General features: G+C 43.2%; 1 protein-coding gene across 7 annotated transcripts in view; it reads right to left on the reverse strand.

The window, feature by feature from the left end:
* MTM1 (myotubularin 1) overlaps nt 1-25456 on the reverse strand; it is a 97356-nt gene that overhangs the window by 61010 nt on the left and 10890 nt on the right. For 5 of the 7 annotated variants that reach the window (XM_060138146.1, XM_060138147.1, XM_060138149.1 and 2 more), the window contains exons 2-4: nt 11041-11113; nt 8366-8438; nt 6600-6694 (exon numbers count right to left, since the gene is read on the reverse strand). In XM_060138146.1, coding sequence (XP_059994129.1) covers nt 6600-6694; nt 8366-8438; nt 11041-11103 — 231 coding nt within the window. In that variant the 5' untranslated portion in view covers nt 11104-11113. Of the gene's footprint in view, nt 1-6599; nt 6695-8365; nt 8439-11040; nt 11114-16111; nt 16146-16185; nt 16298-25456 lie in introns of those variants that run through there. The other 2 variants (XM_060138150.1, XM_060138148.1) reach the window with 2 other exon arrangements.

The raw sequence follows: 25456 nt of genomic DNA on the forward strand, positions 1-25456 counted from the left end.
GATGACTTTTAACTTTGCAACAAAGCAAGAGATGAGGTCTGCAAAGGAGCTCAGAGGGGTCTGTCACTGGTGTGGTGGGGAATGTGATGAGAAGTCAATCTGAGACGGAGAGAATTGCCAAAGCAGCCACGAGCCCCTTTCTGAGGTCTGAAAGCCCGAACTTGTAGTGGAGCTAAATAATTACTTAAATCCACTGTGTGACTTTCAACAGGAGGGCTCAGTAGTGCACAGCCTCTCAAGCTTGGTGACTGGCAAATTGGGAATGGATGGCAACAAGGGGCAAGGGGACCTGGGGTATCAGCAGGGACTGTTTTAACCTGAAGATCTCAGTCGTCTTGCAGCAGCAAAATAAAGAGACGATTTAAGACTGAAATTTAAAAGAAAACCTATAGTACGGATCCTACGTTCCCACTGATGCTCCTACTTACAGACACTCTAGGATGTTTCATTATTATAGTCTTTTTAGCATTATTTCACCTCTTTTAAAATGAAAAAAGGTGCTAACTCCATTAGACGGAAGGTACTAAAAAAGGACAATGTTGAAAAGTTCCCAACGTATTTTTTTGAAAAGAAAAATACTACAGGAACCCTTTTTGTTCATGCTTGTTATAAAGTGGGAGGCAATACAGGTCTGCCACTCGTGTCAGATGCCCAGCTCTTGGGAGGCACGATACCTCGCACCTGCCCAATGCTCATTTCAGAACCAGATATTTGAGAGGCAGATACAAGGGCCATCCATCCACCTTGATTCTCCAAGTCCCATCTCCGCACTGGTAAATCATCAAACAGCAAAGTCAACAGACCCCTGCCTGCTAATCCCTCCCAGAAATACCTTTACCCAGTAAAAGTTAACATGTGTCCTGTCCTTAAAGAGGGTCTTGAATGGTATTCAAGAATCTTTAGGTAATACTCTGCCTAAAGAATGAAATCACTATGGTCCTACCTCTTACAGGAAACCCTAATGACAAATTTCTCCTTGAATTTAATCCAGGAAGAACATACTGTTTCCGACTGTCAGGTAATGAAAAGTGTATACACGACACGCTGCTCATCCCACCGGCAGCCCTAAGGGTTATCATCTGCTCATCTGTGCATCTCCGGAACTCCCTCCTATTTTTAAAGAGGAGTTTGTGGAGTGACCGAGAGTGAGACCTAGGAACTTTCAGATGGTATCTACCGCTGATGGGGAGGGGAAAAGGATTTCTTCAGCTGGGGGGCAGATCCACAGATGTTTATGTTATTCTTTACAAACTTTCTGTGTTAAATATTTCAAAATAATTTTTTACAAAGTGGGGGTGTGAGTGGCAGAGATGGGTGGGGATGAATACGTGTGAGTTCTAGTGGAGAACACAGCCAGGGCAGAGAAGCGGTTTAGGGACCAGTGCCAGCATGTGGGGCGCACAGAGGCGACTCAGGGCTGAGCTGCGGAGGACCGAGAACACTGAGGAATTTGAAATGAGGGAGGAAAGGAGCCACTGAGAGTTTCCAAGTGGGGGGCGGGGAGAATGTCTGTAAGAATGTCTGTGGGAGCCAGAGAGAACGCAGTGGGGAGAAGATGCCGGCAGGGACGGGACAATGAAGACTTCAGAGGAGAACGGAGGAGGGGGAGGAGGTGACTCCACGGTGACTAGAAGAAGAGTAGCACCATCAAGAGAAGTAAGAACACCCAACGAAGGAAGTGGCAAGGAGAAAAAGCAGGAGAGTTTTGGCTCGGCCGTGCACCTGGGGTGCCAGGTGGAAAGTCAAGGGATCTCCAGCAGGTAGTGAGAAAGGAGAAGCTGGGGCCCGAAGAAAGGTCGCTGCTAGAAAACCGGGAGCGGGCTGGGCGGACTAGGGAGGGGGCCGGGCGGTGGCTGCTTTGCCCGGCAGCTGCCGTCAGACGGGCTGAGTGCGTGGGCAAGAGCTCGGCAGGCCCTAAGGAGCTTTGCTGACACACAATGCTAACTGGAGAGAAGCGAGTGCAGCCGGGAAGTGGAGGAAGCCGTGGGGAGGATGAATAGAGAGAAGTGTGCTGAGGGCCTGGGAGCTGCAGAAGCTTCCACCAGGCAGTGGAAGGGGGAGTGGAAGCAAGAGCAAGAGAGGGACCGTCTCCACAGCCTCTGTTCTCGCCGGGGCTCCCAGCCACCTCCCCATGACCACCCTCCGGGGCCTCTGTTCCTTCTTTATTTCACTGAACCTTGCAACATTTCACTCCCTTGTCCACTCCCTTCCTTCTAGAGATTTTGCTCTTCTCCCCACTTCCACCAAAGCCTTGTCTTACAAGCCTGTCCTCTGCTCTGACTGCGGCGTCTTCCTCTCCCCGCCCCGGAGAGCCGGGCCCCCCGAGGCTCCCTCCGCAGCCGCATCTCTGGTGGTCGTTTGGTCCCCTCAGGTAACCCTGTGGCTAGACCCGACTGTTACGGACGCCCGTATGCCCATCACTTCAGCACCTTCAGACTCGTGTTTCCAATGGCTCCTGAGCCGTTTCCACTTCGCACTCAGCAGCTGTAAGTCTGCACATTCAGACTTGTCTCCCGGGGCCTCAGCTCCAACCCACTCCTCCTGCAACCTCTCAAGCCCCAAACCACAGGGGTCACCGTCGACTCGAGTCTTCCCTTCGACTCCCAACTCCAAATGCCACCCAGATCCTCCTGCCTGGCTCACGGCTGTTCCCTCCTTTCTACTGCAACGTGGGCTGGATTAGGACCTGCTCGCCTGGAAAACGGAGAGCACTTCCTGGATGGTCTCCCTGCCTCCAGTCTCCCCCTCCCCCAATCTGTCACACACGCTGCGACCCGACCTCCCTTCCTGCAATGCATGTGTCGTTCCCCACGTGACACGCACACTGCTGAATGGTGACTGATGACATGCTAGAGGCTGGCGAGGCTTCCAGCTTCGTCTCCTCCCTTCCCCTCCACACTCCCTCTCCGGCATGTCCCTCCGCCGCTGCCGCAGTATACAGGGCCCCTCCATAGCCCTGGACCCGCAACGCGCAAAAGCGCCCTGTGGAGCCTCCTCCCTCCCGCCCTCCTGTCCAGGAAACGGTCCCCGTTCTTCGAGACTTGGTTGGAACATCACCTCCTCTACAAGGCATTCTGTGACTCAGCGTAGAGTTAACCCACCTCTCCCTTGTAACCTCATGGAACGATGCACCCGCCGTGGGCTCTGCCACTACACCACACGTGCTCATCTCCGTGTCGCGCACCCGGCACCGTGGCACTCACCCGGGCGCTCAGTGAGTGTTCCTGGGATAAGGATACGGCCACATGAATGAACAAAGGGTTAATCTGTCTTTCTCACCCACCACAGCGCCTGAGCCCGAAGTATTCCTGCGAGGGAAACTGGAAGCGGTCTTGCCCCCGGGGAGTCCACAGATGACAGAGTATTACAGGCCTAAATAGCCCCACTGGAGTCACGAGATCGAACGCAAGCCAAACCCCTCAAGGTCAAAAGGCGGCTATGGGATTTCTCAACGCCAAACGCAACGGTGGTGTTCGGGACCACCAGGTCTCGCCACTAGTGAAGGCCAGAGAGCGTGACAAATAAATACGGCTGAATTCCTTCCCTGCCACATGCCACGCTCCATCCTAGGCCTCACGGCTCGGCGGCGAACAGACACAAAGCATCCCTGGCCTCGGTCAGACGGGAAGGAGGCAAAGCAGTGAAATATCCAAAATAGGAGGCAGTGGCAAGTGCTCAGGAGAAACAAACAAACATGAAAGGGGGAGAGGAGGAGGGGGAGGGGTTTGGGACCTTTAGAGCCGGTGGGCAGGGTAAGTGTCCCAGCAATAAGTGTGAACATGGGGACATGAACACAGAGAAGGAGTGAGGCCTTCGGCGGAAGATGGCGAAGCCTCCAGGGAGGACATGAGTTTTGAGGTGGGTTCTGAGGGACGAGAGGGCATCCAAGCCCAGTGAACACAGCCCAGAAGGGCCTCAGGTGCTGGGAAGGGGGCCGGGGCTTTGTGCAGCTGGACAACAGCACGGGGAGAAGCAGTGTGAGTCGAGGCTGCCACACGAAGGAGAGTGGATTTTATGCTGCGGGCAACGGGGATCCAACAAGAGTTTTCAGACCGCGAAGTATGCTGCTCAGAGTGGAGGGGGGGAGACCCCAAAGGACGCCCAGGGGAAGAAGGCCGCATGACAGTCCAAAGACCACGGTGCGTCTACTGGCCGGGACATCAGGGGCAGGAACCTGCCCTTGACACCTGACGAAACAGGACAGCTGACTCCCGAGGCAGGCCGTGCTCCCACTGCAGTGTTTACATACCTGAACCACACAGGTGTCCGCTTCAAAAGGCCAGTGAGATGGCGGCTCTTTGTCAAACACATGAGAAACATTCACATTTTGCAGCAGAATCCACAATTAATGTTCTTATTTAGGACTTTGAGATACACTATGATGACTGTGTTTTGAGGCTTCTGCATAACCACCCAAATGGCTTGCTTTATATGATGTTTTCTGCCATGAACTGCTTGTTTTTAAACTTGGACTAAACGATGTGGCCAATTGGTCAAAATATTTATGTAAAACTTGGTAGAAGAAGAAAAAGATTAGCAGTCAGCGTCAAATGGGCGTTTTATTCACCCACTCCGCGCTAACCCCTGGCCTCTGGAGTGCTGTATGAAAACGAAATAAATAAAGCTGGCCAAGTGTCGCCCAATTACAAAAGTAATGTATGCTCACGCCAAGTGGGAGGAGGAAAACAAAAGCATACGTAATTCCACCGTCCAACTATCGCAAGTACTAAACCTTTTGGTGTATTTCTTTCTGGCCTCTTTTCGACAGATAGTTTTTGTTTGGTCTCCACAGTTGAGATCACAGAACAGACACAATCTTGTCACGGCACCGCAGTTTAAATAATTTCCCCAGTTCATCACCAGTGACAGCGCGAAGTGGAACCGGGCATGTGCGGCTGGTCAACAACTTGCTCTAATTCGATTTTTGATGATTCTCGCATATATTAGCACAAAATCTCTCAGTGTGTCCCAATTTGACACTTGGAAGCTGTACCGAACGAGTCTCACTTTGGCTGGCCATATTGTATTGTATAGTACAGTATAGTATAATGTTATATAATGTTATATTATACTTTTGTTCGTTCAGCCTACAGGTATGTTAACTTTTTAACCAATCCCATCCAATTACTGGATCAAATAAACTTGAGCCCCTGTAAAGACAGACCTCTTCCATCCTTCACCGATACAACTGGCTTTTATGAAGTAACTATTATCTACGCTCAATTTTACATTAGTGGCTTCACTCCAATATCTTAGCCGATTAAGACTGCTTCAAACCCCTTCCCCTTCCCTTTAACCCCCTTCCAAGTTAAAGGCTTGATACCAGTTACACAGTCTGTCAATAATACTCCCAACGGGTTTCTTTCTTTCCTGGGTACGTAATCATCTGTTCAAATGATAAATTCTACAGTTGTTGCCAACTGTTGCCAAGGGTTGACAACCAGCTCACTGCTCTGTTAATTTCCAGAATCTTCTTTCACATTCTGGAAAACTAAAACATTTGTTCAGCTCCAGTCTTGCTTAGAAGCCTGAAGAGAGTCACATAAGTAAAATGCCCAATCTCAGGCCCATGGGGGTCTAGGAACACTACAGAAGTGGGCTCCCACAGCTAAGGCAATAACAGTAATAAACAGCATTTTTCAGAATTCGGACACAAAGATGAACATAATTTTTTAAAAATCCAAAGGTGCAAACTAATCTAGATTAGAACTGTCCTGAAGAAACTCTGAGGTAAAAAGCAGTCAAACAAAAGCTAGATTCCCCCAACACTCCCAACATCTCCTGCGTTTAAGCTGATGTTGGGCTCCTCTTCCACGTGCCCCGGCCCTATTTATCCCTCCTCCATCCAGCCCATCAAAATACAGCTGCCCCTTCAGGCTGGCCTGGGCAACGGCAACCCACCACAGGCCCTTCTGGGACAGCCTCAGCAGCTGTTCATTCATTCTTTCCCTTCTGGAGCATCTCGTCTCCATCACGTTGTCCCATCGATGGACAATTCGTTGAAATACCATGGCAAACATCTTATGGCCACGGAATGAGAAGGTAGAGTGGCACTAAGCCACAACATAGTCATCCTAGTTCTAAACTGCTACCTGGTGTTCTGTAATTGAACACTTGGAAAGTTCTAGAGCAGTGGGCCTTAACAAGGGATTCACATCAGATTCACACAGATCAGCATCCTCATCTGTGATGTTTTAAAAAATGACCGCTGTGCCTGGACCGCAAGCCTGAACGTTCGGATGCAGTACGTCATGGCATCTGTAGTGGCTGCTAAGCGCCGCAAGTGGTTCTCATCGGTGCTTCTGGTAAAGAACCACTGTTCTACACCTAACTAACTTCTCCAAACTAGCAAATGGGTACAGTTACAAAACTCCCCTCCCCAGATTATCAAGGACAAAACTTATTTTAATTCACTCTATTCCTACATAAACAGGTGTTAGTGTTAAATGAGCTTTGCAAAAGCCAAAAATTGAGAGTTGAGAAGCAAATATACCCCCGTGTTAATCTGACCCACAGTCAATCTTGCAAGGTAGAAGAGAAACAGTTTAGCATTATCTTTAACAGTTAGGGTCATCTTTATGGTCTTAGATTCTACTTACCGTTTCCAAACTTCTTAAATAAAGACGATAATTTGTGATGTAAACTCTTCCCTTAATGGGGCCATTGAAAGGACATATGTAAATAACTTCTTTGTCTATTAAGATAAAAAAAGTACCCTAAAATAATGGAAATATATACCAAGATACACAACAAATGGCACTAATTTAATAAAACTATTTGGCTAAGAATAACTACAATTAAAAAAAAAGTCACTGAAAAGGTCTAAAGCAAGCACTGGCAATGCTTCTACATTACCATGCTAGGTCGAATGGGGCTGCCACTACCTAGGGACAAGGTGAGAACAGCTGGAGAGCAGAAGTGAAAGAGGGTACTGACGCTGCTACCCTCAGGTGGTTGTCAAGGTAACTCGTGAACTGCAGACTTCAACCAGAGGATGGCAATTCACGTAGGACAGTCTCACAGACTCACCACCAGATCGGCTTTGAGGTCTACAAACCTCTAACCACACAGAACATCATGATGTTTTTAATAAATGAGTGTCAGCAGTAGAAATGTTTAGATAGTCTATTCTTCCTCTTTTAATAGGCCAGAGAAGAGTGGAGCTAGATTCATTTCACATATTAAGTGAGATGAAACAGATGGCCAAGAAATTAGTACATCTTTGGTAGAATCAAACATAAGGAGAAACTAAATCAGGAGAGTTGAGTTGTTATAATAAAATATATCTTTGTCTTATCTTTCAAGGATGTCCTTGAATGTGTTAATGGCATTTGTTTATCTATTTATTTATTCATAGTAATTTTGAAATCCCTTTCTCCTCAGGTGCTAAATGAAGAGTACCCAGTAAGGCTATTTCATGCTCATTCAGTCGGTTAGTACCTCGGTGAAGGTGCTGGCACTGATACAGAGCACCAAAACTTTACGGATGAAGACCATCAAAAGTAAGCTATCCTCTTTGTTCTTATCCAGAAATTGGGATGGACACACGCCACCGGTTTCCTTTTCAAGACTAGGATCACGTGTGCAAGTCCGTGGACATGGACTAGTTTCTCATGGTGCATGGCTAACTCATTCACACAGGTACCACGTCTATGACCTTAATCTGATTAGCACCATGCTTTCGGCCATGTAAGCTAAACAACCCAGATCTTAGTCAATAAAACGAAAGGTTCTCTGAAACAATGGTAACTGTATCATCACCAAATGGGAATCTGAGAGGGGGATGTCGACTCTAATAAAAAATGTGAATGCCCACAACATGAGCACTTCGCTTAGAAGCTGTCAGGTGCTTCTGGATTGTTAAGCCAGAACGATCTAGTCTTTCCGAAGTAGATACCTTCCTCGTAATATGAATTTATAATGAAGAAAATAAGCCAACAATCAGAATGTGACATCAACATAACTAACTTCGGCTATCTGGCAAATCAAAGGTATTTTAAACCACTGTGGTCTCCTATATTTCAAAGAAGACAATACTTGGACTTTAAGCCTCTGAGTTGAGGCATTTTAAAGCATACATCATAGACTGGAAAACCTTAATACCATTTTGTTCTTATCACCTCAAACCATAAGAGCTTAGAGCTCCAATAAGAGACTTTCAAGAGCTAATCCACATTTCTTTTCCAAAATAATTCTGTCTTTGGTACAGAGGAAAAAAATATCACTATCCCGGAGAGCGTGAAGCTCTTGAGAGAACTCTTTGATCAAGAAATGTAACTTCTAAAGAGTCCGTGGGATTGAAGCCACCTGACCCTGCTGGACCTCTCATCAATGTACGAAAATCCTAACTTCACAGGCTCCTTACCAGTGATGCGGGTTTCTCCTGGAAGTCGAGGAAGAGCCTCACCGATATCCCGATTAACTCCATCCCTAGAAGTCTGGAAACAAAATGCTGCCATCAGGAGTAATGACATTACATTTGCATAGGATTTTGAGCAACCAAACAGAGATATCGTTTTCAAAGAAAAAAATTAGAGAAATAGTGACCATTACAGAAAATTGGCACAGAAAATCCAAACGACTAAAAACTAAACTTAGCATTCAACATTCATTAGCTGTGTTAACTTTCAGTCTGTAAATAACATTAGCACGCTTTTCAATGATATTAATTAAACACCCCTTCCAAGCAATTTATAGTTAACAGTGTTCAGGAAAGTGATAAAAAGTAAATATTAAGTGTATTCTATAGGTACACATATACTGTGGCAGCTTTTTTTTCATATTAAGTATTTAGTCCTATTTTGTTGAGAGAAGGAATGAAAACTTGATTTCAATAGGGCCTTAACTGAGCAACAGTAATTACAGCATCTTCTCACGACACCAGAAAATACCAGTTACTACACACTGGGTTTCCTATTTTATTGAGATCTTTCTTCATGTAGGTGACTAGATAAGAGGACGGGGTGGCCTGTCATTGAACTTTTGAGCCAACAGGGGCCTTGGGAACCATCTACGCACAGATTCTTCGCGTGACTTTACTGCGTCTCTAGGCCTGGCTCCCCACGCATGGTCCTCGTTCAATCACCGCAGCCGCTCTGCCAGACAGGCAAAGCATTAGCCACTAAAAGTGAAGGTGAGTTCTGAGAGGCTCATTTGCCATGTGACTTGGATGCCTGGGAAAGGAGTCTTTCAATCTATTCAGCCGCCCCAGCGGATCAGTGCCAGGCACATCACTAACATCTGTTTGGGCAAAAGGTTTTTTCATCGCTGTTTTTCATTCATTTTTTTCTAGTTGTTTTCCAAAGTCACGCTGCAATTATTTCATGTGTGAAGCTAGTAATCCTTGCCTCAAAGGAGTTTCGTGAATATTAAGTGAAACAAACTACACAAGCACACTTCTGAGAATTACCAAGGGCTACGCAAATGTAAAGTATTCTGAAACAAGAGAAACGTGGCTTGTGTATTTAGGTGAGAGATAAGCTGTCAAAGAGGGGGGCTCTGCTGGATTTTTAATGGTTTTAGTCTTTTTATTCAGGTACAAAGTGAAAATTCCTAGCTAATTTTCAACATGTTTTAGTGCTTGTAAGCTAAGCATTTTATAAATCAGAGGGTAAGGCAAACTGTCCCCAGCCAGGAATGCCTTCTTCAACGAGGAGCAAAAACCGCACGTTTTATATAAACGATAAGACTGCAAAGAAATTATCATCCTCCTTTAACACTGCCTCAAACTAAAAACAAGTATAACGAGCAAATTTAATATTCATACAGCCTTTAAATACCACAGTTCTGGGTCAGGAGAAGAAAGCGTAATTCAGCCACAACATAAGGGAAACAAATGTCTATTAACACAGGAAAACATGGGATTAACAGATGTACTTTCACAGTAGAGTAACGTTACACAAGGACTTACAATTACCTTCTTGAAGTTACTCTTGTGTTTAGAACTGATCCTTGTACCATAACAATACTAAAATACAATAAAGACTTTTATAATGGGGGGATGAAAAGGTCCTTACAAACATGACACAAAAAGCAGAAAATATAAGAAAAGACTGATGATGTGGTTACATAAAAATTTAAACCTCTGTATTCCAAAATCCAAACACATAAATATAATTAAAAGGCTAACAGTAAACTAGGAAAAAGTCTTATATGCTATTATTATATGTATTATAAAGAATAATATATATTACTAAGAGTTGATCATCATAATTTATAAAGAACGCTTATAAGTCAACAGAAAAGGATACCCCAAACACCCCAAAACACAAATAGGCAAAGGACACAGACAGCCACTTCACAAAACAATTACAAATGGACAAGAAATACACCTTTAAAACAAAACAAAACCAAAAAAAGGTACCCTTGTTAGTACTCAGGGAAATACAAATTAAAAGACACTAGTTGGCTCCCTTCTGATTGCTTGGGTAACTCTCTACACTGCTTGTGGATGTGCAAATGAATCTCTCTGGCGGATAATCAGTAATATGCATCAAAAGCCTTAAAGGGCCACGAATAAAGCTTATTTAAAATTCCTCCTTTCCAATAGTTGTTCCAATATCTCCCTCTAATTACACAATTTCTCCTTGACACTTGGAACCATTTTCTGTTAATGCTGTATTTGTTTTGGTCCTATAACTCTTTTATCCTCATAATTAGAAAATAACACCAATATTTAGGAAGGTGTTAACAACCTGTTCAGCGGGCCCTGGCTTCCAATCTCTCCTTCAGAAAGCTTTCAGGGGCAAGAGATTGCCTAGTATCTTAAATGTAACACTGGAAGTAGTTCACAAGTCAGAGGTTCTCAAAAATGAAGTTATGTGAAAGGATTTACAAACAAAACTCACTGAACACACATAAGATAATCAGTCTTTTACTGAACAAGGCGGGTTAATGAAACCACATGTATCACAGAATTTACATTATGTGAATAAATAATGAAATTAATAATTCAAGAAACCCAGAATGAGCACCTAATATTCAAATACGAAAGGAGAAATGAGAGAAGGAGGCACAGATAAATCTGAAAACTCAACTTACCCTCTTAATAGACTCATTCTCCAAGGAGTGTGAATTATATTTAGAAGTCGGTGCAGAGGCCATACTGGAAACTCTACCAAGAAAGACAACATTCAGTATCAATGGAATTGTATGCAATTTCAAACATACTGCAATTGAGAACAAGCAGGAGTACGCTTGACAAGCCCTGTTTCCCTCGTAGTCTCCAGTGGGAATGAGACACACGAAGTATCAACCACAACACAGCTCATGGGAAAGAGCTCCGATGAAGGTGCAGGGAACCGTGGAGGACCAGAGAAGGGGGAGCTCAGCAGAAGACACCACACATGTTCCCGGAATTTTTATTCCTAGCCTTCAAACTGTCATGGGAGAAAACTTAATGTTCACTAATTGTGCAACAGGCTTCAAATTTCCACATTTCTTAATTTTTAAAGACAGTTAAGAGGCAGCCAGGCGGAGTGATAAAAAGGGGAGACTGCTGAACTCACTCTTCTTTCCCCTTTAATAATTCTGTTTTCTCTAAATTAAGGCAAGTTAAAGTGGCATGGATTTGATGGAAATCAAATTAGGAAGATTTGATTTAATCAGCATTTTCTAGGGAAAGTATATACTTCATTTAAATAAGGCTTATTCATCACAATTCAGACATAAATGAAACCATCATATTCGGAATACATACAATACCTTGGTAACCCAGGGGTTTATTTAGACTTTTGAAGATGATAGCAACAACAGGAAACTAAGTAGTGCTTTGGTTATTTTATTTATCAAAGTTAATGACACCGAGAGAGACATACGAAGTCACTGGTGGTTAAACCACATCCAATTCAGCAGGTGACTGTGGATATTTATAGGATCTTTTTTGCCAGGCTCATTAAAAAGACCAACCACTCACTAACAAAATATGCCACGGAAAACATCACTACCCCTTGGAACAAAACCTAGTGATTTGATAGCTGTGCACTGCTGTTCAATGTCCTTAAGTAAGGCCTGAGAGGTGAAAGAAGATGCAGATGAGGGTACCCATCAGGACAAAGAGGCAGCAAGATGGCCAGGTGAGAACAATCTTACAAGATTAGCACCGCCAGGCTTCCTCCACCAGAGCTCAGCTCTCCAAGGGCAAGACTGGGGGTCCATTTGGGTCAAGGTTATCTCCTGGCACACGATGACACTCATAACTATTTGATGAACGAGTGACTGATTATGTGCAAAACACACACTATTGTGAAACATGATGATGCTCTGAGCTTGTGTATCAGTTCACCAAATCCCAGAACACTGGAACTAGGAAACTACTGCAGAGGCTTAAACATGAACACTTAGGGCAAAATAAAATACTTCTTTATAGAAAGGAATACTAAACTTAAAAGACCTGAAACTATTAAGAGGTAGCACGATCTAAAATTAGAAATAACTTTTTAAAAAAGATTAATGAATAACTCTAGAATGAATTAAATGCAGACAAAATAGTTCAGACAATACAGCCTTGGAAAAAACCTCTCTAATCGTAAATTCAAATCCAGTCAAATAACCCATTATTCTCTGAGACAGCAGAATGGATGAGATGGACTGGATAGAGCAAGTCAGATGTTTCTGCCCTGAAATTATTCTACTGACTAAACAATATTACATATTTGGGGGATTTTCATCAGGAACGGATATAGAATTACTTTTAGTAATCAGATGCTATAATATTTAAAACATTTTTATCGTATAAGTCAATGTCTTCAAACACATGTTAAGTTATTACTGTCAAGTCAACATAAGACATTTCAAATGCTGGGTTATATAATCGACTCAGTCTTCACGGTCCTGTTTATAAACCATAAAAGAAAGATGAGTCTTCCTGTTTTCATCAATCCTCATTTAAAAACTTCAATTTAAAATGAACTAAATAGGGACTTCCCTGGTGGTCCAGTGGCTAGGACTCCGTGCTCCCAATACAGGGGGCCTGGGTTCAATCCCTGGTCAGGGAACTACAGCCCGCATGCCACAACTAAGAGTTCGCATACTGCAATTAAAGATCCCGCACACCGCAACTAAGACCTGGAGCAGCCAAATAAATAAATATTTTTTCAACATAAATAACATGAACTAAATTTAACAGAGGGAGGTCCTCCTTTTCCCCTTATTTTTAACTATCTGATTGAGCTATAACTCACCTACTATATAACACACCCCTTTCAAGTGAACAATTGAACAGTTTTAAGTATATCTGTAGAATTGTACAACTATCACCACAATTGGTTTTAGAACATTTTCATCACTTCCCCCCCAAAACCCCATACCCATTAGTAATCATTTATCACTCCCCATTCCCCCAGCCCCTATCACATATTTGCTTTCTATCTCTATAGATTTACCCATTCTGGATATTTCATATAAACAGAATCCAATAATATGCAGTCTTTATGTCTAAAGCCCTCATTTTTAGAGTTACCCTAGAAGACGCTACTATTAAAAGCTGGATTGAGTACAAAGCTGAGAAATCCAAGGGTCTGGGTAACATGGGTTAGTTCCATGATGAGGTTTGCTTTCAAATGTCACCAGTGAGCCTCTCTTTGTTGAAAGGTTGCAACAGACCCTTGAAATGTACAGGAGCTGGAGCAGCATGACACTGAACAGCACAGGTACTGAGCCGACTCCATTCAAATCCCGACTGTGCAATTCACTATTTGACCTTGGGTAGATTATTTCACTTCTCTGGGTTTCGGTTGCTATTATCTCTATCTTACTACAGCATAGTTGGGCAAAATGAAGTAATACACATGAAGGGCTTAGAACAGTACATGACATATTTGCTAACAAATTATTAGCATCCTTTTCAATAATGAAATGATAATAACTGAATGCTGATGCCACAACCAATTCTTCTACAAATTAGGTCTGACCCTAGAAGTACTAGGAAGAAAGTTAACTACCACAGGGACAGTGCATGGCCAGTGGTGATCTAGCTATATAAAGCTTCCCTTGAAAAAGTACATGGAGGGACTTCCTTGGTGGCACAGTGGTTAAGAATCCGCCTGCCAATGCAAGAGGACAGGGGTTCGAGCCCTGGTCTGGGAAGATCCCACATACTGCGGAGCAACTAAGCCCGTGCACCACAGCAACTGAGCCTGCACTCCAGAGCCCACGAGCCACAACTACTGAGCCCGCGTGCCACAACTACTGAAGCCCACGCACCTAGAGCCCGTGCTCCGCAACAAGAGAAGCCACCGCAATGAGAAATCTGCACACCACAATAGAGTAGCCCCCGCTCACCACAACTAGAGAAAGCCCGCATGCAGCAACGAAGACCCAACGCAGCCAAAAATAAATAAATAAATAAATTTATATTAAAAAATAAAGTACATGGAAATACTGTCTCATTTGGACCCTGTGCAGAGTTGTAGAAAACGTACTAGATGGGTGAGTGCAGGCCCTGAGCTGTCTCTAATATCCATATCTTCATCTATAAAATATCTCTGTTGGTCTAAATGGGGTTCAATAATAATTAGAAGCTATAGTAAAGTTTACAAAAGTCAGCTACCCTTTTGGTTGTAGTGTATTTTGCCCCAAACCCCTAAAGATCAAGCTTCAATCCTTTTTATTTTAAAAAACATTGAATTTGGGCTACCTTGGCTTTAAAGTGAAAACTGAAACTTAATTCCCTATATATATGCTAATTTCAGGAATCTAACCAAAGGTAGACGTCTATCTTTTTTGATCCTGAAAAAAACTTTTGTGATGATTTAAGCCCAGTCTTCTCCTATTACCGAGAAGATGGCAGGAAAGCCTAGAGAGGGTACTATGACAAGACCCCAGCGTTGAGTCAGTGGCAGGACCAGCTCTAGCTGACATCTCCTAACAGGGCAGTATCCTTTCCATCCAGGGAAAAGTGAGTCCAAGTGATCTCTATTTTTCAAGAAACCAGGTTGGATGAGACTGGTCCCAGTCTCAGTAGAGAAGGAGTTTTAGAGTAAGAAACATAGCTAGGAAAACTCATCTAGGCAAGCAATCTCTGAGACCCCCCACACACAACCCCTTCAAATAAAGCTACATAAAGGTGGCATTATTTAAAAAATCAAATTTTAAAGTTACAGCATGGCCTCAATTGTGTCTCTCTTTAAATTCAAGCCAACTAACCTCAATGGTCTCATGGTATCTCCCTCTGTCCCTCCGTGTCCCTTCACCTCTCTTCCCCCTCTCCCTCTGTCTGTCTCCTTCCTCTCTTTCTCTCTCTGCCCCTCTCTCTCCCTCTGTCTCCTTTCCCTACCACTTACCACCTTCCAGATAACCTGTTGTTACTGTCCACCCTCCACACCAGAATAAAAGCTCCCACCAGAATACAAGCCCCTACCAGAATACGAGCCCCCAGCAGATGAGGATTCTGGTCTGTTTTACTTAATGCTGCAGTTACAGCACCTGGTACAGTGCCTGGCACCCAGTTGGTACTTAATAGATATCCATTAAATGAATGAATGAACTGGGCTTTAATAAAGACTCAGCCAAAAAACTTAACTGTTGTTTGCCCGATATTTCACTTAAGTCAGAAATTTATGCAAGCTTAAAAAAAGGGTAAAACCAATCCTTGGCTAATCAAGATGCTCAAGGCACCATGGCTCCGCACAGCAGAATGGCATTAACTTCTGGCGCCTTGAAGCACCATAAGGAACTTGCACCAAAAAGAACTACCATCCTGCACTACAGACTTTACAATGGAATAGATATTTCAAATTAAGGTACAAAGACCTCTTCCCCCACACCCTTCTTCCAGACTAAGAAACCGCTCCCCTCTCCGTTGCATATGAAAAATAGGATTTCACAAAACACCTGCGGCAGACGTAACTATAAACACTCTCAAATAAATAAGGACCATTTTTACCCTTACCGGAAACATCTAAAAGCAGTAGAATTAGAAAATAAATTTGACATCCACCTCATTGGGCCTTTGCAAGCAAAATCTAAACTCCAAGGGGAGCTCAGTGGCCATGGTCACTGATTTGCAATTGATGGCCCTTGATTAGGGGTTTTCCCACACTTTCCGTGTACAAACAGTGAGGAAAGGCACACAGGCCTTCCTCTTTGGATTTTACTCGCTGTGCTTTCTTACTCTGTGTTGCTGTTTAAATGAAGCTTACGGGTGATCTCTCTCTGGAGGCTCCCTTGAGAGCTGTGGGAACCTACCCAGTCTGCAAACCGACTTCGAAAGGCTGCCAGCGAGCAAGAAGTCCTGCACAAGCAGCCTCTGAATCCAGAATTCCAGGTCTTTTGAAGGGAGTTTTCTTTACTTGGAAGTCTGTTTTGAAAAAAATGTGAAATACTCAGGGCAGAGCTGCTCAGTACTCCCAGACCCAATGCTCCCCTTATTATAAAACAAAGTTGTGCAAAGCCCCTTTGGCTAGCCTGCAATGAAAGTCAAGGATATTATCAAACCAACCACAATTTTAAAAATCAGCAATATAATGCCTGTGCTCCAGGATGAAGGAGACATATAATAAAAGGACAGTGATTTATAATAACGTATTTTTCAATACAAATTACACTAAAAACAAAAACACCCCCCGTTTCCAATTTGGCCTCTAGGGGGAGTATCGCCCCCAGTGAGAACCACTCGCAAAGAGTTCTGTTCTGCACCTGAATGCCCAGAAACACGGGATTAACAAGACTAACTTGTGCTGACTTTTGCAATAAAAGGAATCCAAGTCAGAAAACAAAAAGTAAAGCTGTCACTGTTTGTAGATGACATGATACTATACAGAGAGAATCCTAAAGACGCTACCAGAAAACTACTAGAGCTAATCAATGAATTTGGTAAAGTAGCAGGATACAAAATTAATGCTCAGAAATCTCCTGCATTCCTATACACTAATGATGAAAAATCTGAAAGAGAAATTAAGGAAACACTCCCATTTACCATTGCAAGAAAAAGAATAAAATATCTAGGAATAAACCTACCTAAGGAGACAAAAGACCTGTATGCAGAAAATCATAAGACACTGATGAAAGAAATTAAAGATGATGCTAATAGATGGAGAGATATACCATGTTCTTGGATTGGAAGAATCAACATTGTGAAAATGACTCTACTACCCAAAGCAATCTACAGATTCAATGCAATCCCTATCAAACTACCACTGGCAGTTTTCACAGAACTAGAACAAAAAATTTCACAATTTGTATGGAAACACAAAAGACCCCGAATAGCCAAAACAATCTTGAGAACGAAAAATGGAGCTGGAGGAATCAGGCTCCTTGACTTCAGACTATACTACAAAGCTACAGTAATCAAGCCAGTATGGTACTGGCACAAAAACAGAAAGATAGATCAATGGAACAGGATAGAGAGCCCAGAGATAAACCCACGCACATATGGTCACCTTATCTTTGATAAAGGAGGCAAGGATATACAGTGGAGAAAAGACAGCCTCTTCAATAAGTGGTGCTGGGAAAACTGGACAGGTACATGTAAAAGTATGAGATTAGAACACTCCCTAACACCATACACAAAAATAAGCTCAAAATGGATTAAAGATCTAAATGTAAGGCCAGACACTATCAAACTCTTAGAGGAAGACATAGGCAGAACACTCTATGACATAAATCACAGAAAGATCCTTTTTGACGCACCTCCTAGAGAAATGGAAATAAAAACAAAAATAAACAAATGGGACCTAATGAAACTTCAAAGCTTTTGCACAGCAAAGGAAACCATAAACAAGATCAAAAGACAACCCTCAGAATGGGAGAAACTATTTGCAAATGAAGCAACTGACAAAGGATTAATCTCCAAAAGTTACAAGCAGCTCATGCAGCTCAATATCAAAAAAACAAACAACCCAATCCAAAAATGGGCAGAAGACCTAAATAGACATTTCTCCAAAGAACATATACAGATTGCCAACAAACACATGAAAGAATGCTCAACATCATTAATCATTAGAGAAATTCAAATCAAAACTCCAATGAGATATCATCTCACACTGGTCAGAATGGCCATCATCAAAAAATCTAGAAACAGTAAATGCTGGAGAGGGTGTGGAGAAAAGGGAACACTCTTGCACTGCTGGTGGGAATGTAAATTGATACAGCACCTATGGAAAACAGTATGGAGGTTCCTTAAAAAACTACAAATAGAACTACCATATGACCCAGCAATCCCACTATTGGGCATATACCCCGAGAAAACCATAATTCAAAAAGAGTCATGTACCAAAATGTTCATTGCAGCTCTATTTACAATAGCATGGAGATGGAAGCAACCTAAGTGTCCATCATTGGATGAATGGATAAAGAAGATGTGGCACATATATACAATGGAATATTACTCAGCCATAAAAAGAAACGAAATTGAGTTATTTGTAGTGAGGTGGATGCACCTAGAGTCTGTCATACAGAGTGAAGTAAGTCAGAAAGAGAAAAACAAATACTGTATGCTAGCACATATATATGGAATCTAAGGGAAAAAAAAAAGGTCATGAAGAACCTAGGGGTAAGATGGGAATAAAGACACAGACCTACTGGAGAATGGACTTGAGGATATGGGGAGGCGGAAGGGTAAGCTGTGACAAAGTGAGAGAGTGACATGGACATATATACACTACCAAACGTAAAATAGATAGCTAGTGGGAAGCAGCCGCATAGCACAGGAGATCAGCTCGGTGCTTTGTGACCACCTAGAGGGGTGGGATAGGGAGGGTGGGAGGGAGGGAGACGCAAGAGGGAAGAGATATGGGAACATATGTATATGTATAACAGATTCACTTTGTTATAAAGCAGAAACTAACACACCATTGTAAAGCAATTATACTCCAATAAAGATGTTAAAAAAAAAAAGTTGCTCTGACTGTAGGCCACCTCGGAGGCAAGAAATGAAAAAGATGTGTTAAGATGCGCTCAACCAAACCACCCTGCACCAAAGAGAAATGTTCATGCCCCAGCCATTCAGAGACCAGGAACAATCAATTCAACCTCTATACTTGCTCATCCCACATGAAGACAAACAATGAACTGCAAAAGTAGGAGTTTATTTCATCTTCATACATTTTTCTTTGAACAAGGGTTGCAAACTTTTTCTGTGAAGGGCCAGAGAGTAACTATTTTAGGCTTTGTGACAGCTACAGGCAACAGGGAAATACAGGGGTGTGGCTGTATTCCAGCACGAGTTTATTTACAAAAACGGGCTGCCACCCTCTGCCTTAAACTATCAAAATAAAGTTATTTCCAAGTGAAATTTCTTCAGCCAAAGTAAATAATAGTCATGTCCTTTTTTAAAATCTTTTATATTGTTTTATTAATACTTCTACCAGCAGTCTATGTGCACTTTTTTTTAACATCTTTATTGGAGTATAATTGCTTTACATTGTTGTGTTAGTTTCTGCTGTATAGCAAAGTGAACCAGGTATATGTATACATATATCCCTATATCCCCTCCCTCTTGCGTCTTCCTCCCACTCTCCATATCCCACCCCTCTAGGTGGTCACAAAGCACAGAGCTGGTCTCCCTCTGCTATGCGGCTGCTTCCCACTAGCTAGCTATTTTAAATTTGGTAGTGTATATATGTCCATGCCACTCTCACTTCGTCCCAGCTGACCCTTCCCCCTCCCCGTCTCCTCAAGTCCATTCTCTACATCTGCATCTTTATTCCTTTCCTGCCCCTAGATTCTTCAGAACCTTTTTTTTTTTAGATTCCACATATATGTGTTAGCTTATGGTATTTGTTTTTCTCTTTCTGACTTACTTCACTCTGTATGACAGACTTTTAAACTAATATATAAGCCATTAACCCCACCATTCGTAGCTTATACCTTGTAAAATCGCACTATGACCAGCTGCAAAATTGTGTGACACAGTTGAAAAGAGGAAGGGAATCTGTATTCGGACCAGTTTGGCTTTCAAATCCCAATTTTGTCACTTGGTTAATAATAGTCATTTGACCTTGGACAGACTGCAGTTCTCTGTCTGTGAAGTGGGCATGATACTACCTACTTCATGGGGTGGTGATAAGTAACGTGTAAAATGCTGGCATGGCAGAGGGCAAAACAGAGGCACTCAAATACCAGGTCCCTTCCTCTTACAAGAGATGCTTTGAAGTTATTCCTCAAAGTGGCGCTGACACACTAGGCCGGATTTTCCATAAAATATACAATATCTAACACTGCCTGACCACTCTGCACACATTTTCTGAGATAATCCACCTAATCTTGGCAAAGCTCTAGACAGCCTTAAAGCAGGTTATTCTCAAAGCATGCCTACTTCCATTAAAAAAAAAAAAAAAAAAAAAGACAACACTCGACTCCTAGGCCAGGGAAACTTTCCATGGGATCCCTAACACGGAGATCTTGCCTCTTTGCCTTCTATTGTGACTCAAGGATATCGAAATACACTAGAGGTCTCAGAGTAGATCTAACTGTAGTTATTCCAAAAGAGTACCCCCTATCAATGTAAGCGGCTTATTGTCCAAAAAGATACCTCCAACACACGTGTTAGAGCCACCTTTTTTTTTTTTTTTGGCAGTACGCGGGCCTCTCACTGTTGTGGCCTCTCCCGTTGCGGAGCACAGGCTCCGGACGCGCAGGCTCAGCGGCCATGGCTCACGGGCCCAGCCGCTCCGCGGCATGTGGGATCTTCCCGGATCGGGGCACGAACCCGTGTCCCCTGCATCGGCAGGCGGACTCTCAACCACTGCGCCACCAGGGAAGCCCTGTTAGAGCCTCTTGATTTAACTCAGCCAAATCAAATCTCAGGGCTCAAGGGACATTGTTTTGATGACTCTTCTTTGGAAATTATAAAATCTTAAACAGTATTTCATTTAGAAACTCACTCTTTGTATCATTTTGATATTTACTATTCACTTTAAAGATCACAATACACTTACTTCCACTTCTTTAAATGTTGCCAAGACCTTTTGGCTAAAAACACTATAATTCAGATTCAGTGAAGAATGCATTTTGAATCATTTTTTCCAGTGGTTAGTGATGGATTTGAGCTGATCCACTCAGCCTAGTCCTTGGTCCCCTCATGACAAATGGCACATCTTCAAGACAGCTGATTGGCTCCGGCGGCATGCGCTGTGGCCATGGAACAGGGTAACTTACAATTGGTATGCTAAAGCAACTATTAGAAAAGCCACCTACCAGCAGGTTAACTTTTTTTAATGTAAAAAGGCTACCTAGCAATTTTATATACACTTAGATCATTAAATTCACCAATGGATTTTGTAACCACCAAATACCTGCCAGTAAACAAAGTTTTAAAATAGGAACAAGATCAAGTTCCCCATCCACCTGCCAATTCCCAAACTCATGAGCCCAGCTGATCTGCTCCATGACAGAACTATTTTCCCCAGGGAGAAACTATTCCCCAAAAGCATATTTTCAATTTATAAGTGAAAAGTACCTTCTTACACAGAAGTTAAAACGGTAATTGTTGGGCTTCCCTGGTGGCGCAGTGGTTGAGAGTCCGCCTGCCGATGCAGGGGACACGAGTTCGTGCCCCGGTCCGGGAAGATCCCACATGCCGCGGAGCGGCTGGGCCCGTGAGCCATGGCCGCTGAGCCTGCGCGTCCGGAGCCTGTGCTCCGCAACGGGAGAGGCCACAACAGTGAGAGGCCCGCGTACCGCAAAAAAAAAAAAAAGGTAATTGTTGAAGGTAAGAGTAAACACCTAAGAGCTATACAGCTATAGAGTAAACAGCTATAATAGTGAGGAAGGTGCTGGTTCAGAACATCGAACTTCCCACAGACCTTCCCAGACTGGGCATTACTAACGATGAAACCTCCAACTGGAATTAGCACTGCGGGGGGAAGGATTGGAAAGAAACTGAAGAGCAGATGCGCAGTTTCTAGAAAAACAAAGAGAGGAGAGAAGGTTGGAGATGAGCACCTGCCATTCAGCCCAATTCCTCCAGGCATGTTCACTGGGAGGAGAAGCAGGAGCTTCAAGACAGAGGAGGCTTCTGCCCGTGTACACACGCGCACATACAACGCACATGCTTCATTTCTCTGTATGCTGTAGAAATTTCTAACATTTCACTTCTCATGCTGTACTGCACTTACCTATCCATTGACATTTTACGTCTCTCTGTTAGATCAGAGCTTCCTAAGGCCAGGGGCTGGTTCCCACTGCGATGCCGTGCGGAGCAGCCTGGGCCCTCAGCTGATGAGGCAGTGAATACACTTCCACCCTCAGAAACCTGCGTGATCTTGGAGACAGCCCCTGGGCATTAAAGGTGCTCCAACCTCCCTCCCTAGGGCTGATCTTTGTGTTGATGACTCCCTCGCATACCTGTATCGTTTTCTACATATGGATATATCCCCAAATAATACATTGAGTGTGCGTGGTTTTGAACTTTTATGCGTAGGAGGAATGGTTACACATTCTGCGGGCCCTTGCTCTTCTCACACGGCACTGCTGTAAGAGCCACGGATGTGGACGTGGGCGCTGGGCCCTGCTCCTCTTCCCTGCTGCAGAGCGGTCCACCGTTCCACACGCTGCGTGCCATGCTCTCCTCAGCGGCCACGCGTGTCAGAACTGCGACGGCATTTGTGTGTCAGGCTCTCCAACACCTTTGTCTGACCTCGCAGGAACCTTTTTTTTTTTAATTTCAAAATATATGGAAAGATGGATAATGGAAGAAAATGGAGGCAAATCAACCATTTGAGACGAAATGAAATCGCAGGGTTGTCAACACTCTAATTCAAGCAGCAAAGGGGAAAAGGGCAAGATAATGGATGGGAGTCTGAGTTTCTTGGGGCTGCTGAAACAAAGTACCGCACACTGGATGGCTTACAACAGAAATTTCTTCCCTCACAGTTCTGGAGGCTACAAGTTGGCAATCAGGACGTTGGCAGGGCCATGCTCCTGTGAAGGCTCCCGGGTAGGAGCCTTCCTTGCCTCCCCCTAGCTTCTGCTGGTTGCTGGCATTCCTCGGCTTGCAGCTGCATCACTCCAAATCTCTGCCTCTGTGGTCACATGGTGCTGTCCCTGTGTGTCTCTGTCTCTTCACACGGTGTTCTCCTTTCTTATAAGGACACCAGCCATACTGGATTAAGGATCCACCCTACTCCAGTATGACCTCACCTAGTTATATCTGCAGTGACCCCATTTCCAAATAAGATGACATTCTGAGTTACAGGGGGCTAAGCCTACCAACATATCTTCTATGGGGACACAATCCAAAGCAGAGCAAGCAAGAGGTTAGCTTCAGAAATTAACAAACTACAAAAAGGTTGACATACGGTTACCGGAACAATTTAGCTTGTCAATCCATATATAAACATTCACTGAACACCTATTAATTTAACCAGCACGGAAATATTAATATAGCTTCTTAGAAGAAATAATGAAATGACACCAGGCTGATCATTTCTGAGATACTCCTTACTCGACATATACAATTATTTAATCCTGTTTCCAAAGAGGTCAAATATTAGTCAACAAATGCGTACTAGGCAACTACTCTGGAGCATGGTGAGAAATCCTAAAAAAAAAACTGAGATAGGTCTTCAAGGAGCTAGCAACGGAGTTGGGGAGCTGAATAAATATAAGACAAGTTAAACAGCAATAAAGACAACGAACAGGTGTAAGTTAAATAGACAATTAAAGCAAATTGGCTGCCATTTACTGATTTTCTGCTACGTGCTAGGCATTGTTCTAAGCACAGATGAACTCCTTCAATACTGCCAACAACCTCATAAGGCAACTACTAATACTCCTTCATATGAAAACACACAACCCTGAGAACAGGAAGGTTAAACATGTCCACTAAGAACTTTCGAAACTGGAATTCAAACCCAGGCAGTCTGGTTCTCTTACCCACTATACCTACTAACAGATGTCTGTTGCTCTAAATTCTCTAATTGATGATCAAATTAAAAAATGAAAACGTTATGCCTCCTGCTTATACAGCTGAATAAAAAAATTTTTTTTGGAATTCCATCTCTGTAATAAAATCTGGTCACAAATAAGAACACTAGACTTCATTTCAAATATGATTAACCAAATAGTGACTTTCCCCTCCAAATCCATGTCTGTGAGGCCCTGAGCCAGTATATTCCTTCTTGTTTGACTGCAGTAGTACTTTGTATTGTGGAAGAGTCTTTTCAAATTATATTAAAAAGGACAAAATTTAATAAGGGTTAAAAATGTCTATCAGAGCACATGTAGCTAGTTGAGTTATTCTACAAAGTCGTCCCTTTTGATGGTGTGTACTTATTCCGGGGACACTGTCACTATGCAAAGTATTCTTCCAATTCTTTTGAAAATGCTGTTAGAGCTTAAAGCTAGATAAGACACCATCTCATGACTTTTACCATATCTCAATTTTTACACTTGATCTTAGCTCAAAGGCCGAGAAGCGATGCATATCTCAATTTTTAAACAAAAAACAATGCTTCCCATGAGTGCCCACTCTCTTTATTTAATAGATGGGCCTCAAAATGATTTGGGACTGAAGGCAAATGCCAAGTCTTTACTCAGAGATTTGACTCCATTGAGGATATTTTGTAAAAGTTGTCATGGTCATGGTCTCCGAAGGCAATTCCAAAGAAGAGTTCCAAAAACTGGGCTGGAAAATTTTGATTTGGAGCTACCTGTCCCTTCTCTACATGGGCTAGAAGAAAAAGGAGCAGGTGAGGTTTCTGAATGGTGCCTAGGATCTCCCAATTGTTAAAAATGCTGGGCTTGATACTTCTTAATTAGTCCTAATTTACAAGAGCAGGTTGGCCTTGAGGGTTATCAGAGATCAGCAGCAGGACTCGTAGCCTGGGCAATAGGCACTTTGCCATAGTAGTTAAAGGAGTGTCTAAAGGGAATCTCCAAAGACTGGCTTCACTAGAAGCCTTGTAGTTTCAGAAAGAGACTTGCAGTGACCCACAGTATGGACAACGGTTATCTTCCTACTTGGGGCAGTTACCTATTATTCCAGCCACAAATACAAGTGGCCACCCATCCCTGCTACAGACACACACACACATGCACACACTTCAAGAACTTGGCACTATTAGCATGGAGGAAGTTTTCATAGATGTGGAAGAAATAATCAAAGAAAAAAAGGCAGAAATAAAAAAGGCAAGATGAAGAGGAACCAAAACCGTGTCAAAAGAATGGCAAAGAAAGAAGATGAAGAAATTCCAGTACCATAACAATGACACATGACTCCGACACAGAATTGCCATGGCTTTTGAAGGAGCAATACAGTCGGCCCTCCATATCCACGGACGCAGAACCCAGAGATACAGAGGGCTGACGATGGCACTTGAGCATCCGTGGATTCTGGTATCCACACGGGTCCTGGAACCAATCCCTCATGGACACTGAGGGATGATTGTATGTGCTGATCCACAGAAAAATAAAAGAATCCCCAAGCTCCAGATGGAGGAAAAGCTGGGTAGTGGTGGTTGATAATAGTGTGAATGTGGTGATATGTAGAGTCAACAGGGCTATTCATGAGGTGTAC

Source organism: Lagenorhynchus albirostris, chromosome X (genome assembly GCF_949774975.1).
Source record: "Lagenorhynchus albirostris chromosome X, mLagAlb1.1, whole genome shotgun sequence".
In the NCBI taxonomy this organism is placed as follows: domain Eukaryota; kingdom Metazoa; phylum Chordata; class Mammalia; order Artiodactyla; family Delphinidae; genus Lagenorhynchus; species Lagenorhynchus albirostris.